This window comes from Pyrgilauda ruficollis, unplaced genomic scaffold (assembly GCF_017590135.1).
Source record: "Pyrgilauda ruficollis isolate IOZ18807 unplaced genomic scaffold, ASM1759013v1 scaffold24, whole genome shotgun sequence".
NCBI lineage: Eukaryota > Metazoa > Chordata > Aves > Passeriformes > Passeridae > Pyrgilauda > Pyrgilauda ruficollis.
This window is the reverse complement of record NW_024523648.1, coordinates 15,116,017-15,132,789: the sequence shown is the minus strand read 5'-3', so window position 1 is coordinate 15,132,789 and position 16,773 is coordinate 15,116,017. Positions and strand designations below refer to the sequence as shown.

The 16,773-nt window shown below is 37.1% G+C and overlaps 1 protein-coding gene across 1 annotated transcript in view; it reads right to left on the bottom strand.

Annotated features, from left to right (window-relative positions):
• The window catches only part of MAP3K5 (mitogen-activated protein kinase kinase kinase 5), a 99,702-nt gene that overhangs the window by 22,008 nt on the left and 60,921 nt on the right, over positions 1-16,773 (bottom strand). Inside the window, exons 11-15 of the mRNA XM_041469886.1 lie at positions 15,547-15,654; positions 10,260-10,309; positions 6,083-6,178; positions 4,587-4,668; positions 3,018-3,151 (exon numbers count right to left, since the gene is read on the bottom strand). Of these exons, the coding sequence (XP_041325820.1) occupies positions 3,018-3,151; positions 4,587-4,668; positions 6,083-6,178; positions 10,260-10,309; positions 15,547-15,654 (470 nt within the window). The remainder of the gene's footprint in view (positions 1-3,017; positions 3,152-4,586; positions 4,669-6,082; positions 6,179-10,259; positions 10,310-15,546; positions 15,655-16,773) is intronic.

Genomic DNA, 16,773 nt, shown 5'->3' with positions numbered 1-16,773 from the left:
AGAGTAGTTGCAGCATTTGCAATTGAGGTTGTTATGGGAAAAGTACCTGTGACTTCCACTCCCTTTTATCACCTCTCCCTCAAAGAGCATCAAGCTACTAGTGGAGGTTGAACTCTTAAAATAGTGTAGGGAAAAGGAAAAAAAAAAGGTCATCTGAAAATCCCACTGGAGAACAACTGTTGCAGAAAATAATTATTTGGTTAATGAAAAGTACGATTATGCAACTCTGAGTCAGTTTACTAAAAACTAATTTGAGTTTTGTCTTACTTCTCCACATAATTATAAAGGTTCTGACTACACTGTTAGTCATACAGAAATGCAAAATCAAAGATTGTATTCCTGAGTTCTGCTAATGAGATACTAATTCTGAGCAGCAGCAGAAAGACCATTATAATTCTTCTTCCTGCACTTTTAAACAGCACAGTTGAGACTTGAGCAACAAAATAATTTTGCAAATAAAGTAAAGCCATAAGAATTTTTCCCTAGGATGAAGCATTTTTTTGTTTTAGAACTTAATCACTAGAAGACTCTAAATGGTATGAACAAAAATCCTTCATCATCATCATCATCATAGAATGGTTGGAGTTAGAAAGAGACTTTAAAGCTCCAACCCTCCTGACATGAGCAAGGATCTCTCCCACTAGACCAAGTTGCTCAAGGCTTTATCCAAGCTGGCCTTGTCAGTCACTCTTCCCTTATCTGCCACTGCTGTAACCCTGTCACAGAAGGCCACCAAATTTGTTAGGTGTGATTTGCCCTTAGTGTTGCCATGTCTGCTGTCACCAATCACTTCATTATTTTTCCATGTGCCTTAGCAGTTTTAAAAAGGACCTGTTCCATGATCACAATCAGCACAGACGTGAAACTGACTGACTTTTATAAAGTTTTCTGGGTCTTCCTTATTCCCTTTTTAAAAATGGGGGGGTTATTTCCCTTTTCCAGTCAGTGGGAACCCATGGATGCAACTCTTCAGGCCCCATGGACTTGTGCATGTTCAGGTTCCTCAGATGGCCTCAAACCTGATCTTCTACAGTGGGTGGGTTTTGATTCTCCCAATCCCTGCCTTTGCCTCCTGTGATTTGGGCAGTGTGGCTGGAGCAATTGTTGAAGACTCAGCCTTCTAATGTCCTGAACAACCAGGTCTCCTGTTTCTTCCTGGAGAAAGTTCACATGTTCCCTAGCATTCCTTTTATCACCATGTACTTACAGAAGATTTTCATGATGCCTTTGACATTCCTGGCAAGATTTAATTCTATTAGGTACTTTTGCTTTCCTAACCCTAGCTGCTCAGACAATATCCAATTTCTCTGCATTCCTCCCAGGCTACATGTCCTTCCTTCCACCCTTTGTAGGCTTCCTTTTTGTGTCTTGAGTTTTCCAGGAGATGCTTGTTCCTTCAAGCAGCTGTCCTGGCTTTTTTTCCTGATTTCCTCTTTGTTGGAATGGAGAATGTGTCTCTGTAGTCTAACATTTCCTGATAAGTATATTATTCAATAGCTTTTATTCAACATATAGCAAAATTGAAGACTCACTGGTTTTGTTTTTATAGAAATATTTTAATTTCCAGCCCTGCCTGAGTCAGAACTTAAATATTTTTTATAAATTCAAAAGGTGGCAATTCTCATTTATAAAATAATGCAAATTAATTTCAGAGATTTTCTTTCTACAGACTTCTTTCAAAGTGTGAAAAGATCAGGTTACAATTAACCAGAAATGAATTAATAATTTTTTCTTACTTTGCTATTAAATAATAATACTTGAAATTCTTTCTGGAAGCCTCTAAACATTTAGATGAAAGACTAACCACTTTCTAATAATCTCTTTTTGTGCTATCCTTTGCACACTGAATCTGAAACCTTTTCTGTTGAAAATTCTTTTAAAATGTGTATTGGAGAAGAAAAATCTGGATTTTTTTCCCCTTTGAAGTAATTACTGCTGTATTCAAGCTATCTTTCTATTAATCACAGTTGTTACAAGAAAATTTCTTCTAACATATACAAAACTTGCAACTATTTTGAATCAACAGATTGTTTCATGTAATACGGCCATACTTTCTGGGAAATTACAACATATTTTGAAGTTCAATTTGGAATAAAAATATAGAGAATGGAAGGATGCCCCTCTCCATAATCTAAGTTCTAGTACCTTTAAAAGATTATGAGAATGGAGAAATGATTAGACCACATATCCATTTGACCAGTCAATCTCTAAATGAGTTCCAAAAGATTAAGAAGTGTTAATTTTTAAGCATCAAAGAAAAAAACCAAGTCAGAACAGAATAACCAAAGAGACAGACCCATGAAAAAGAAACTGAGCTAAACTTGACAGTTTGATACAGTCAGTTTCACTTGAAAACCCTTTAGATTTCATATCACTTTTATCACAATATTTTTGGAAATCTATATATACAAAATAGCATAAAACTATGAAGACTGGAAGACTTCAGATACACAAATACTAAGGACATTAAGTGCCAGGAGAGAGGGTTACATGTGCATAGAGACCCTCAGCATTAAAAAACTAGAAAAATAACAAAGATATTATCCCACATGATTTATTCTAATGTTGAGGCTTCAAAATCTTTGGTGCAAAAACAAGAAAGAAAAATGTCTTTATCAACAATTCAGACCCAGAATTTTAAAGGACTGTACAAATAATGAATTTCAATAGGTCTTTTATAAGGGCATGCTGGAGTATGTCCAGGAAGATAGGGCTCATCACCAGGTGTTTGAAGTAATATTCTGCACTTCAGCAGGTTCTTTAGTTTTATTTTGTTTTAAAGAAAAAACACTAGTACCAAACCCAGGAAACATCTAAATTCTCAATTGTGATCTCAATCTACTCCACAACTTGGAAACATCTAATTACAAAGACAGGGAACACCACTATATACCACAGACAGGTAATTTATTGGCAGCTTTGTAGAAGAGGCATTCCTCGATCAGCAAATTGATTGAACGCATTAACAACGAAATCATGTAATGCCCAAAATTTGGAATTAGCCAGAGTTACTATACCTGCTGTCTCTCTCTGGGATTTCTTTAATAGCAATTCTGACTTGATTGCTCAGGTCCCGTCCTGCATACACAATGCCGTACGTTCCTTTTCCCAGAATGACTCGCTCACCATTCTCATCGTACTCATAATCATACTGCAGAGCAAACAACAACAACATGAAATGCAACAGAAGGATAACACTTATTCCTTCTCGCCCTCTGATCGTAACTAAGGCATCCAAGATGCTAGTAGCTTTCTGCAGAACACAGAGGATGGAGGAAAAAAACCACTTTAAGATGACAACTGGGATGCCGTGCAAACACACTGATGTTTCCCCAGTGGCTTCTGAGGCAGCCTTTTCAGGGAAGGGCTGAGCTGGGCTGTGTCTCAGAGAGCAGCTCCTGCAGTTCCACCTCGCGTCTGAGCCCGCAGCCCTGCCAGCGGGAGCTGCACAGGCAGAGCCGGCAACAGAGGGCACTCGCTCCGCGCCAGACAGAGCCTGGATGCTGCTCGGGCACAGGGGGCAAGGCAGGACACGCTTCACTCCTCCCAGGGGCTCTCCTGACCTCCCCACGGCTTCCAAAACCAGCACAGCCTCAATTCTGACACCGCCAGGTCTGCCAGCAGACTGTGCCAATGGAGGTTAGTCAGCACTGTGGCACATTAAGTGTGGTTTCAGCTGAGTTTGAATTTCAAACCGTCTAAGGCCAGCCCAAAAACATTTGTTAGAGAGATTACCGATGTGTCCTGTTGTGTAACACAGACGCGGAATTTCACAAGCTCACTCCTGTGCTAAACTCAGTAGCTTACGCCTAGTTAAAGTATTTTTTATTTTCTTCCATATAAAGATGGCTATCTTTTTAATAAAAGAAAGAATCCACTTCTTCTTTTAATAGTTTGTTTCAACAATGAATTATTCTCATGGCAGTCATGCCTCTTAATTAAATTTTTTGTTGTCATTATTGAATTACACTTTTATTCAACAGATTAAAGAGACCATTAGCACATTGCTATTTTTCCTGCAAAAATACTTATCCACTGTAATCAAGTCACCCACTGCTTTTCTTTTTGCTAAAATAGGCACCCTAAGGTTCTCAATAGAGTCTCTTTTTCCCTGCCACAAGTCACCCCAGTGGTTTCCCTTTGTTCAGTCTCTGATTTCAGAGAGAGAATGTTATAAAATATGTTATAAATGTGTTATAAAATGCCAACATCAAAACTGGGACAGAAGGCTGTCTGTATTCATCACACAGCACTGACTCTCTCAGTTACTTACAGATGTCTCTAGAGCTTCAAGACACCAGATTTTCATGCAATAGAACAGGGGCTTAGGTATTCTATTCTGCTCCCTGCCTCCTCAAAGAAGTCTTAAACACCTTAAGAGCTGCATTGCACCCAATAGCCCTCTATTCCCTCTCCAACGATGTGTGTGTTCAGATAAAACTCCAGGTAAGAACACAGTGTAAACAGTAACTTCGCTAATTAACTTCATTAATCCCTAGAAAAGGAATGAATAATTTACTTCGCTGAAGTGCTAGAGTGGAAGCCCATAATTTTGTATGTTGAGAGAAAAACAAAAGTACAAATACCTCTAGAGAGTCTCCATCACATTCCCCTTCCTCTGTAGTCTTCCCCATTTCTTCAGTGATACTGTTCACCATGTCAAAAAATCTGTATCAAAAATAAAAAGGAGAGGAAAAAAGCAAACACAAACTTGAGACAGTAACTTGAGAGAGTATAGGAACAAAGTAATGAAAGGACCGAGAGGAATTAAGTACAGTAATTATTATTTAATATGACTACATATTATGTAATGCAAATATGTATATAGAAGTATAATTTATACAATCAGTATAAATTCAGTATACAAATTTGCTTGTCAGAAGAAAAATTTTGTTTACATGGTTATTTAGCCATCAACATCTGAAGTTTTTCTAGTCCTTTTACATGTGCAAAAAAATCCATGATATCTGAAATTATTAATGGAATTAGTATTTCAAACTCTACACCTTGGTTGAAATTCTCATGCCATACCACCATTTCTTTATGTCCATTGAAAGCACTGAAGCATCATGAGAAGTACTGGGAAGTTTTGCTACGTTTGGAAGAGCTTATGTAGTGTAGGAATTCTAGCTTCAAGTTTTTCCTTGAATGGAAAGGATGTCTATTTCATAACATTTCATTTAAAAAAGTGCTATTTAAAAATGACTTCTGCCCTTTTGAAAGAAGGCAAGTACAAAAACCATGTCATGCTAAGGTATTGCTTACTCATGTCTTAAGAAGAGCTCAGATGTGAAGGAATGAACATGGTAAAAGAACCTATATGAACTGGAATGGATGAAAGAACAAGCTAGAGACTGGGCTTTGAGGTGGATCCAGTCATTAATAGAGAGTGCTGCAGTGCTTTTAGGCAAATCTGCAGCCATTTTAGCACAAAAAGATGTGAACTTTCCTTTGGGAATGCTTCCAGGATCAATTCAACACCACAGCCTCAAGCTTACGGAGCAGAAACACAGCTTAGAGAAACTGAGACACCTCTAATTTTGTGCAACAAACCTTTGCCAAATTTCTTGCAGGGATACAAGTGCAATCTTACTTATGTAAAGATATGCTAATGTAAAGGAAATCAAGTGTGCTTGTTTTTAATTGTAAATAAAAATGTATTTGCAGTTACAGATAAATCTTGACCAGGCTTAGTCATTACTCCAAATGTTCCCACTTCAATAAGTCCTTCTAAAGTTTAGGATGCTTTGTTGAACTGGGGACACACTCTTTTAGTAAGCCGTAATATGATAAGTATTACAAAACTGATCCCAGAAAGGTGCGTGTAAATCATAATCATATTCATAATCTTATTTGTTTCTAATGTTTGCCTGTGCTCGTTCTTTGACCCTTCGTAAGTCCGATCTCCAGTGTATTAAGGTACACAGGGTGCTGTGCATTAAGTTTTCACACAAAAGACACTGATCACTGAGGACACTCAGATCAACTTTCACTATAGTTCTGAAACAGTCAGTCCCTGTTGTGCATGCAGGGATCTATCCCATCACAGGACATGGCTTTTTGAAATAACGCTGTGACCCACCTTCTACAATGAAGTTCTGTGCAGAAATAGATTTGAAAGTCATCCGAGTTGTGCAGCACGTACAAGAAACAGCATCGCTCTTCAAACTTCGAAATGCTGAAAGAACAGCCAAGAAAGCTATTGAAAGATGCATTTAGACTTCTACCAGCTTTGTCAAACCATACAGATCAACCCATTTAACATGGGAAAGCACCAGATTAAATCTGAGAATCCACAGCTTTCCCTTATTGTAAAATCACTCTTCTGTATCCTCCAAAGTTCACATTCTGATGTTTGCTATCATTCAGCTTGCCCCACTAGTCTACTCATTGCCCAACAAATAGTAGGAGTAAAGAAATTCATAGGAATATTTCCATTGACCTGTGACATTTTTGTCTTCAGTACATTTAGGTAAGGCCCTTAATTTTAACTCCTGCAACCAGAATAAAACATCCTTTCAGGATCATATTAGAAAATTAGACTTTGAACTGAAATAATGAGTTCTTTGTGCTTTAGACATCAGCCACAGCTCAATCTTGAACACAAAATTTCTACTCAGTTCCTTGTTAATTGGTACCTTGATAGTAAGTTGTAAAAGTGTTTTTAAATTAAGTCAGCATCTAAATATGAGACGAATTACTTTATTACACTTGCCCGCTCACGTCTTCCATCAGTTTTGGTTTTATCTGCTATAACTGTAGAGCAAAGATAAAAGAGGAGGCATGTGTGCCATTTTCTTATGGATGCATGAATGTCTCAGTGCAAAAACAGAAGAGGTGCAAACTCTTGTACAGTTGCCAGTTTTCCACCCCAAGTAGGCGGCAGTTCGTGCAGATATTCATTCACCAGAACTGTTTTATATGCATGGCATTACTCTGCTCCTTATAGAAAATATTAAATGTAATTTGAAATATCTCTTTCTGTGACTTTGTTACATACTGAGTGCCAGCTGTCAAGCTGATGCAGTGTAATTGATTCTCACTATATTGGAAAAGGACAGAAATAGCTAGAGGTGTTACAAGGGAAAATAATGCAGTATTTGAGAAACCAAGACCAATTAAGTCTCCTTATTAAGCTTATTAATATACTGGAAAAAATCCATAGTCCGAGTGAAATCAATCTATTTTAGATGGATCAAGACAGCCATCATGTTACTACTTAATTTGCAGCACAATAAAGTAAAATTATGCATTAAGTTGTGCCAAAGGACTGATGATTTGATTAATGTAACAGGGGGGTGGGTTTTTTTAAGTATAAGGAAATACTTGGAATTTTGAGCCTTTAATAGGTGTTTAAGATTGTCTGATCCTTGCTCTCCTTTATGGTTGCTCTATTGTAAAACCCTATAAGTTTTGATGAAACAAATGACTCTTTAGACAAGCTGGGGGGGGGTCTGCCTTTCATAAAGCTACTTATAAAAAGAGTGAGCTTCATTATAAGAATATTTGTCTCTGGGTGTGGTGACTCATTTATTTTTATGTTAGGAAAATTCATAAAGGCTAACTAGTGTACACATTTAAGAAGACAGTCACTGTCCTGAACTTATAAATCAACTTTTAATTCAAGCTTTTCAAGCACATAAGTATACTCTCTAGAATTGGAGTAACTGATATTAACAGAATTACTCATTCAATTTCCATGTGCATTGAAACATTTTGCTGACTAAATTGTTAGCTGAAACCTGACATGCCCAGAAACCACTGGCAAACACAGCAGTGAACAAAAGAGTAAGAATGTGGAGTGTACACATAGGCCAGGGAAATTCATAAATATTTAAGAACTTTAAGTGAGAGTTTACATTGCTTATATGTTGTTTTTTTCCATGGGGAAAAAAAAAAAAAAAAAAAAAAAAAAAAAAAAAAAAAAAAAAAAAAAAAAAAAAAAAAAAAAAAAAAAAAGCTAAACTAGAAAAAAGAAGACTAAAAATCACATGAATTATAAAAAGACACAGGATAATTTGCTCAGGAAATGTCTTACTCTGCCAGTGCCCAAGCAGATGTAGTACCCACTGACATCTACGACAGCAGAACTGGGGCTGAATTCGCCAAAGTCCCAAAACAAACAGGGAAGCAAGGGCAGCATGGCCTTATGCCCAGCTCCTGTGCATCCAGAACTCCCCTTAGTCAATAAAAAATACTGCAAATGCTGTAACTACTGATTACTAGTACTTCCAGATGAAGCAGCAGATTCAACAGGTGAACACTGGCAGGAATCACAGAAAAGGAGCTGTGTGGAATTTCAGTGTGTTTTCTAGAAGTCCAGCAGTACAGGCACCTCTTGCTGTAATTAAGTAGTCTGATGAGATTCAAAGCTCCAAGAACTTGAGATGCAAGACAAACATCCTTGTCTCAAGCTTGTCTAAGTTCTTGAGCTAGGAAAGAAACTGGATATAGACCTCTGAAGCACTCTTCCTCCAGAAACAACATGAATAGTGGTTATTTCATAATCCAGGACTTCTCCTGAACAGTGAGTAAAAGTCAACTTGTAGTCTAGCAAACTTCAGTCAGCCACTTTATTTTCCCTGGGAAAAATAAATTTCCTACCTTCTTGCTCATATGCTGTCAGCTCTGCAGAAGAGTAGGAACTTTGCTTGATAACCTAAGATGCAAAGTACCTTGAGGAAACAGCTGTGTTCCAAAAGCTCTGATAAATCCTTTAAAGAATAACAGCAGTTTCTGGGCTGATTCAATAAGAAACACTTGTATTTAAGAGGTCAAGAGGGCATATGGCAGAAGGAGAGGTATTTACATTGGCACACAAACCACTAATCGATGAGTTTCTTACTCTAAAGCCAACTGCTATGACTTCCCGCATACAGAGTGTGATTTAGCACTGTTCTGTTCAGAGTTCTACACACTTTCCAAGTTGTTTTGCAGCTTTTGAGAACTGAACCCTATTACTTGTAAAACAAAATGCTAATTATGCTGGCTGTTACACAGCATGCAGAAAAAGTGACCCTCTGTCACTGCAGTGAAGTATTTACCAAAAAAGTGAGCCATTTCAAAGCCAGGTGTCTCTTCAGACCCTCTGTCTCCTTATGGAGTACCGTAAATATTTATGGAGGTCTTTGTCATAAAAGCCTCCAAGATCATGTACAAAGACCTGCTTTGTACATTAAGGCTGCATTTCTAAAGCTGACTCTTACTAGTCCAGAAGGGTTGAGAATCCTTATAAAGCTGGGAACTGCCCCTTCCTAGACCGCTTTAAGTCCCTAGGAGCCTCAAAGTAGCCAAAAATAGTCTTGATACAAAAATAGATTAGAAGCAGGCCTAGTTCTGCAGGCTTACCACTCCAAACAATACTTGCCTTCACAAAACTAGGAAAAAAGCCCTGTAAAACACTAAAAAATTAAGTGATCAGAAACTTGCATATATTTAAAAGAAGAAGAAAAAACCTAATTCAGCTTCATGCTTGCATAAGATAAATATTTCCCCCTGCAGCTCCTCATGGAGGGAGCCAGAGAGTTCTCTAAGAATTCACAGTGACTCTTGGCTCACTGTAAAGTCATCTGAGTTGTTTTGGACATCTGTTCAGATGAACAGATTGGAAAATCAATTGAAAAATTAAATTATAACTCACAGTTTAAATAACCAAAGCAGGAGGTTGCACTAGAAACTGTACTGACCACAGCATGACTTAATAGGGGGAAGGAAAAACCAAAATGACAGTAAATAAATAAATAAATAATTTCTTTCCCACTTTTTTTAAAAAGCACACAAAAACATACTGTAGCCAAAACCCAAACCAGACTGAACTAAGCATATTGTTGCAATTCTTGCCTAAAATAAGCTGAATCCCACAGGATTGAATTTTCGTGCCTATTGATAGTTTGGTGTTTTTAAGTTACTTTTTGGAAGGAAAAAGAATCATCCATCTGTGCAAAAACGTCCTGCAGACATAGCAACAACTCTGTGTATGGAACAGTTATTATTAGAACAGAGCAATGACTATTTAAAAAATGTAAGTTTTCTGGACTTTTTAATTTAATTACACTAAAAGGAAAGTGGAAAGTTGCAGGATGACAAACATAGATAAATCCTAGGGAAAAGAAAAAAAGATACTATGGTGAAGAATAGATTGCAAGAGGTTACAGCAGTGATAAAATATCACTGTCACTCCAAGGTCCACAGCAGCAGCATAATAAAAAATTCATTCAATTACTCCTTTTATTTCAAAACAAAAAAGGGAAACAACTTACCTTACCCCCCTAATAGAAGCAGCACAGAAGTTCCACTCATGGATACCTTTCTGTAACACACAGTAAAAAATAAATAAACAAACAAAATATTCCTCCTTTATATGAAGGGCCAGTAGGCATATCTTCTAGAATGAAACTCAGGAAATGGGAGGAGAAACACTCAAATGACAACAGTCTATTTATTTATTATTTAAATAATAAATAATAATTTAAATAATAATAATAATAATTTAAAATAAGTTAACACTTATTTTTCAAGGCTTTTTTTTTTCATCTGTAACAGAAGTTTGACATAGAAGGAAGTTGGGTTATTTCTTCAATGTTTATGCTGCAAACACAATTTACTACTTTAGAAAACATTCAAAAGAGCAGATCAGAAAAGATGCCAGTATACCCGTGTTCAGATACTGAACTTGAGATCAAGTGATACTGAGGAAAGTGGGGGAAAAATATTCCACCACCTGAGGAAAGGAGGGGGAAAAATATTCCACCTCTGAGAAAAATGAGATCTTACTCTGCACACTCAATCCCCTAGCGTAGGGGAAGGCCAGGTGGAGAGAGCTGCAAGTAGAAAGCCTTATGCAGGAGAGCAAAGTAGAAAATTCTTGAAAAGTAGAAAGAATTGCTCAAATATGAAAGCAAAGTGCCCAAAGAAACAGAAAGGAGGCTATTTCACTAGGAATCCAGAAGAGAGTGATACAAATGCACCAAAACCCCTAAGAGCTGCTGGAGTGAAAACACAGCTGGAAGAAAGAAGCCACCTTATGAAAACACAAAGGGCCAGGCCTCATTTATTTTCAGATCTTTTAAATTTACAGCTGTCACATTCAGCAGAACTGAGTTCTCTGTAGACAGTTATATTGCTCTATGTTTATGTTCTATTAAAACTTTACTGCAGCAAACAGAAGCCTTTTGTATCTTTTAAAGAAAACATTCTCCTTTCAGGAAAAGGTGGAATTACACCACCTCACAGCCCTGGCAACACTGGGATCCTATCACAATGAGCCCCATATTTGAAGAACCTTTCCTTTCTGCAGCTGAATTTCATTTGGCATTTTAGTGATCTGAGCAAGGGCATACTGTCAAACAGAAACATAATCAATGTATTCCAAAAGAAGTCGCAAAAATGTGTAGCTTATAAAATGAATAGTGAAATATACAGAAGTCAGAACAGATACAACACTGAAATAGTTGCACAATGTGCAGAAAATGACAGTGGAAATTACTCTCCCAGCTATAACGGCTTTCTATGACGATTCCTACCTCAATTTTTTCCTCCTCTGTAATTCTTTACTTCCTGCTCAAATCACATTAAATGTTGTGATGCTAATATGAAATGCCTAACACAATGGACCAAAAATACAAGCAAACATCTTTCTTGATGCACAAGTTCCCTAACCATTATAAGTGTAATGCTCAAAGCAGTAACTTCCATATCTCTTCAATGTTAAATGGGGTAAGGGTTTCTTTCAGGGAGTAAAGAAACAGAAGAGTAGCCCAATATTAGGAAAAGCTGGATTTGCATCTTGAAGTGGAAGTACTAACTGATGCTAGTTTTGGCATGTTTGTGAAATGTTGCCTGGTTCTCTCACATGAAGGAAGATCAACTCAATCCCTATGCTAATGAGGAGGGGTTTCTGCATATCCTTTTACAACTCCCTTCATATACAATATCTACTAATTTCCAATTTTCCATGCTAATAACTCTCTTCAGACCTTAGCTATTGGTGCTTGTCCAATTCCCACTATTGGGAATAATCTAAAATCAAAATAATTTAAAATATATGTCCTGAGCAACAGAAATGCTCAAGAAACATAACAAGAAGCATTAGTATTGGTTTTTTACCTGTCATGTATGTGTAATTAATCTCGTAAATCTTAATTACCACACGAAGTTCTCGAGCAAGGAAATGAAATAAAATAAAAGTTATGTCCCATCATGATCTTGCCAAGGTTTGAATACACTGGAGTAAATACATGAGGCGTGCTATCCAAATTCAGCATCTGTTCTTTGGTTAGGCAAAAAAATCATCAACTACCCAAAACAAAACTCAAAATGGATTCAGAAGCCAAAGCAAAACAGAGACAGGCTGTTCTATTCCAAACTTACAAACTGCTGCATTCCTCTAACCCCATGCGGGAAGGGCTGCTAAAATTAGGAAACTGCAAGGCAAAGGTAATGTGCCTTCTACAAAATAAAATGCTGTCTGATTTTTCTTGGCAGTTGTTTATCTAAAACTCAGTATTATTAAAAACATAAATGTTAAAATACATAGCTAAAAAGCAATAGAAAAGAAAGAGGATACATTATTTATCCTGGTTTTGATTGTCATTTGTCTATTTAATACAAAAGTGCCAGCTGCAGACTCCACTGAGTTTCAGTTTGGATTTGAAATGGAAATTCAGCTTCTTTGTGCATGAAAGGAAGTTCATACACTTTGTAACTCACAGATCTTATTCTTGGAGCACTGACTAAACTCTGGAAAACAAGTAGAACCATTAATTTATGTGCCAAAATGAACTGAAATCTGGAGCAGGAATTGCTAAAGCTCTTACAGACCTATGGCTGGTAGATTGAACTTGGATAGATGAAGACATTTCCAAACTCAGCCATCTAACACGCCCTTGCAGTAGAGATAGGTGGTGCTTGCTTTTTAATCAGCCCCAAAAATGCTTGTTTTCAGCCTAGTAAGGACCAAAGTATGAGTCTTCCTCTGTGCAGTAGACTGACAGGTAAGACATCCTTTTCCTTCACAAGATCTCTTAGCAATGCCAAATATTATACTGGTTATGTTCAGCTGAAAAGGAAGGTGGTGTCTCCAAATTCTTCTAGTCCCTTTTCTCCCTGTGAGGTTTCTGATGGATTCTAAGGACTCTGACAAATTGCAACAGACCATAATTGTACAGCTGAAGGTGTAACTATCAAATTGCCCATTGCATTCTTTCAATGGGTATGATGGCTCACAGGGTACAGTGTAGCAATCAGACTCCTGGCCCCTCAATAATCTCACCACAGTAAGGATTCTGGCCAGAGCAAAAGTACAAGGAGTTCAGTTAATGCCTAATGCTAATGATTAAGACTAGGCCATAAAAATAGGAAAATGCTGTTCTCCAGAAAATACACATGCCTGACATCAGGAAGGAAAGGGGAAAATGGAAAGAAATGTTTACCATGCTACCCATCTTCTGAACACCAAACAGGCATGGACTAATACATTCAAATCCTTCTCCCAGACAGAGGATACCTGGGCAGTCAAATGACACAGCTATGAAAAAATGTCACTGCTGAATGTATCAAGCAAAATATCCCAGTAGCTAAATGATACATGAATGCACATTTTGGAATATGAGTGCACATGCTCAAGGAAGGTTAACTCTACGTAGAACATGGGAAGTCACGGCAATGAGGTGCCATGTGTGGCCAGCACACCAAGCCTACTGGTTTCGCCTAAAAAGAAAACTACGCAAAATCCCCACACTAAGAGATATTATGATTCTCCTAAAAAATACTGTCAGGTAAACCTCAGAGAGAGAAAGGAAACTGCTTAATAGAAACACTTTGTTAGGAAAAGAACAAATATGTATAAAATGTTAACAAATTCAGACTGAAAACTAGAAGACTTAAGGCCTTTCGCTTCACCAGCAGTATTCCACTCTTTGTTCTTCTACAGTTGCAGTGGAATTCTCAAACCTCTTTGCAGCATGATTGGTGAACTGTGAAACCTATACTAATATTCAGAAAGAGCTTGATGACTTCATGGGAAACATTATATGGGGAGAGTATCTGCAACAGAGATGAACAGACCTCAACAGTCCAGAAAATTCCTTCTAGTCCTATGTTCCTTCTTACACTACTGTTAAGCCACTTAACAGAATGAAAAGTATTGTTTGGAGGTGAACTAAATATATACACAAAAAAGTCCACCAAAAAAAAAAAGAAAAAAAAAAAAAAAGAAAAAAAACCCCACGTTCAAGTAGTCTCTAAATAGAATAAATTCTGAAAACAGAAATACTTTCCAAACAGGTATTTTAGAATAGCAAGATTAAGTCTGTAGTTCTGACAAATAACTATTTACTGTATGGTAAATTTTTATTTTGCCCAAGAACTGCATACATTTATTTTTTAAATTATTCTCAGAGGCTGAGCCTACTCCAAAAAACATCAGTCAGTATAAAGCACAAATAAATAGAAATTTATTGGTCTAGGCAAACATTTCAGTTTGTTCTCTAAATATGCTTTTTCAGCTGCCATTTACATTTTCTCACAAACTCAGAACAAAAAATCTAAGCAGTAAAGTGTCACTGTATTTTGTGTTCAAAAACGTTTCTCCTTTTACAGACTACTAGCAGGAAAGCTGAAGATTGGACTTGCTAGTGTTAGGTTAACAATTGGACCTGGGGATCTTGAAGGTCTTTTCCAACCTAAATGATTCTACAGTTACCTGAAAAACAGGTCTTCATTTTCTTATTCTGCAGGCAAACAAAATGCTGCCACGGAAGAATGAACAGTGCTGGTTCTTACAAATCACAGCATCCCTGGTGTTTTGCCTCCTGCTGACTGAGTCTCCGTGTTCATTCTTCATACTCCTTCATTTTCCCTTGCTGACTTCCTTCTCTAAGGTTCTATGACATCCTCTCTGTCGTCCCTCTTGCCAACATTTTGCTTCCTAAACATCCCAGAATGTAATAACCATTCTAGGTTTTCCTCTCCACTTCCATCTCTGGATTTTCTAAGCTTCTTTCCATATATGTCTGGCTATCTCACACCTTGACATACAGACTTCTCAGAATTTTCAGTTTCTAAAGCATCCATCTATCCTTCTGCCAAATACCTCTTGGGCATTTGATTGATTCTGCTCCCATTTTAACATACCAGTCTCTATTACTTTCATATTAAAGGAGTATTTATGGCAGCTGACACGTAAAACTGAAAGGGCAGGAAGAAGATAGTTCTGTAAATATAAGTAATTTTATGCTACGTTATGATGGCATTAAATTGTAAATTACTTACGAAATCTTAAGCAACAGATTTGCTGCATATTATACAACGGCTTAAAACAACCTGAAGGAAAATGTAAGTTATTTTGAAAAATGATGGGAAACAAAAGATCCATTGAAAATGAGGACAATCTTAAGCACAGCAGTATATCTCAGTATCTTCCAATGTGTTACTAAAACACTTTTCTACTTTCCAGAATCATAATTAGATGCAACTGGTCACATGCTACATGCCTTATGTACCATGCATACTTTTAAACTGTGAAAAAAGTTACAACTACAAACATACCTTGTCATCAGGGAGCACATGCCAAATGGATACCGTCTTCTCCTCAGCTTCACTGTTGATGGAGAGATATGAAGGCTGATAGATTTTTGTTGGTTCTAATATTAAAACCTTGCAGAAAAAATAATTTTTCAATAGTTAGTGCAAAACTGGTAGAACTTCAAAAGTTCTGTTAAGATTAAAAACTGTTAAAACTATTTCTTTAGTCATACCGTAGGAGGAAAAAAAGGGAAATAATGAAGTGCAAAATTTTAGGTACTGGGTACCTAAAATTTAGGTACTAGCCACACTAGTTCAGTGTGGCTGCCAGTAACAGGATTAAAAAAAGGAAAAAAGCCAACTTTAATTTTTTTTTACATAAGGCTGTTATGTATCTATTGGCAACATGTATCAATTTTGCAAATTATTTCTTTGAAAAACGTCAGGTTTTGAAATCTTTCTGTCACAATTCAGTCTCCTACAATGCCACTGTAGAATGTTTATCTCCCACGTGGAGAAGGTTCATGGTACACCTTTATCATCTTTTGGCAGAAGTATATTTGGGTGAAGCAGAGAAACAGATTAACCTAGAGCTAAACTGAACAGCTTTTGATTTAGACCACCATGAACTGCAGCCACTAGATCAAATTATTTTCTCAAAAGTAACAAGTACCACTGCAAGAGGCTGACAGCTGAAGAGTATAGAAAATGTTGTGGACTAAGAGAACAAAAACTAGAAGCATCATTTAAAAGAGATGAGAGGCAACAATGATTGACTAGGACAAGTTGGTCTACATCTATTTAAAAAGTATATAAACATCAAAGTAGAAAGTCTTGGGGAGAGCCATGGCTTAGAGTGAAATCTAAGTCATGTCTCCTCCTTCAGAGTCGATAAGCACAGAGATACACTGGAAGCAGTGCAGGGCTAAATTCTGAAAAGTTCCTACACATTTAACTCTGTAAATTATATGCAGTGGGAATTAAAATGTGTTGCTTGGCATCTCCAGACACCTACAATCAGTAAAATCTGATTTAAGCCATTTCACAGACTGTGGTCTTTATCCTTTAACAAGTTGTCCATGCCCTGTCATTTCTTCCTCTAAAGGCCAAAGTGATGACACTGATGCTACGAGATAAGAGAGTAACTAACAGCTAAGCTAGTGCCCATGGACAGTGGAGCTCTTAAGCTCTCAGAATACACAGAACAATTCACAATAAGGAAATATGAAAAAAGCTTCTTTTAGAATAAAT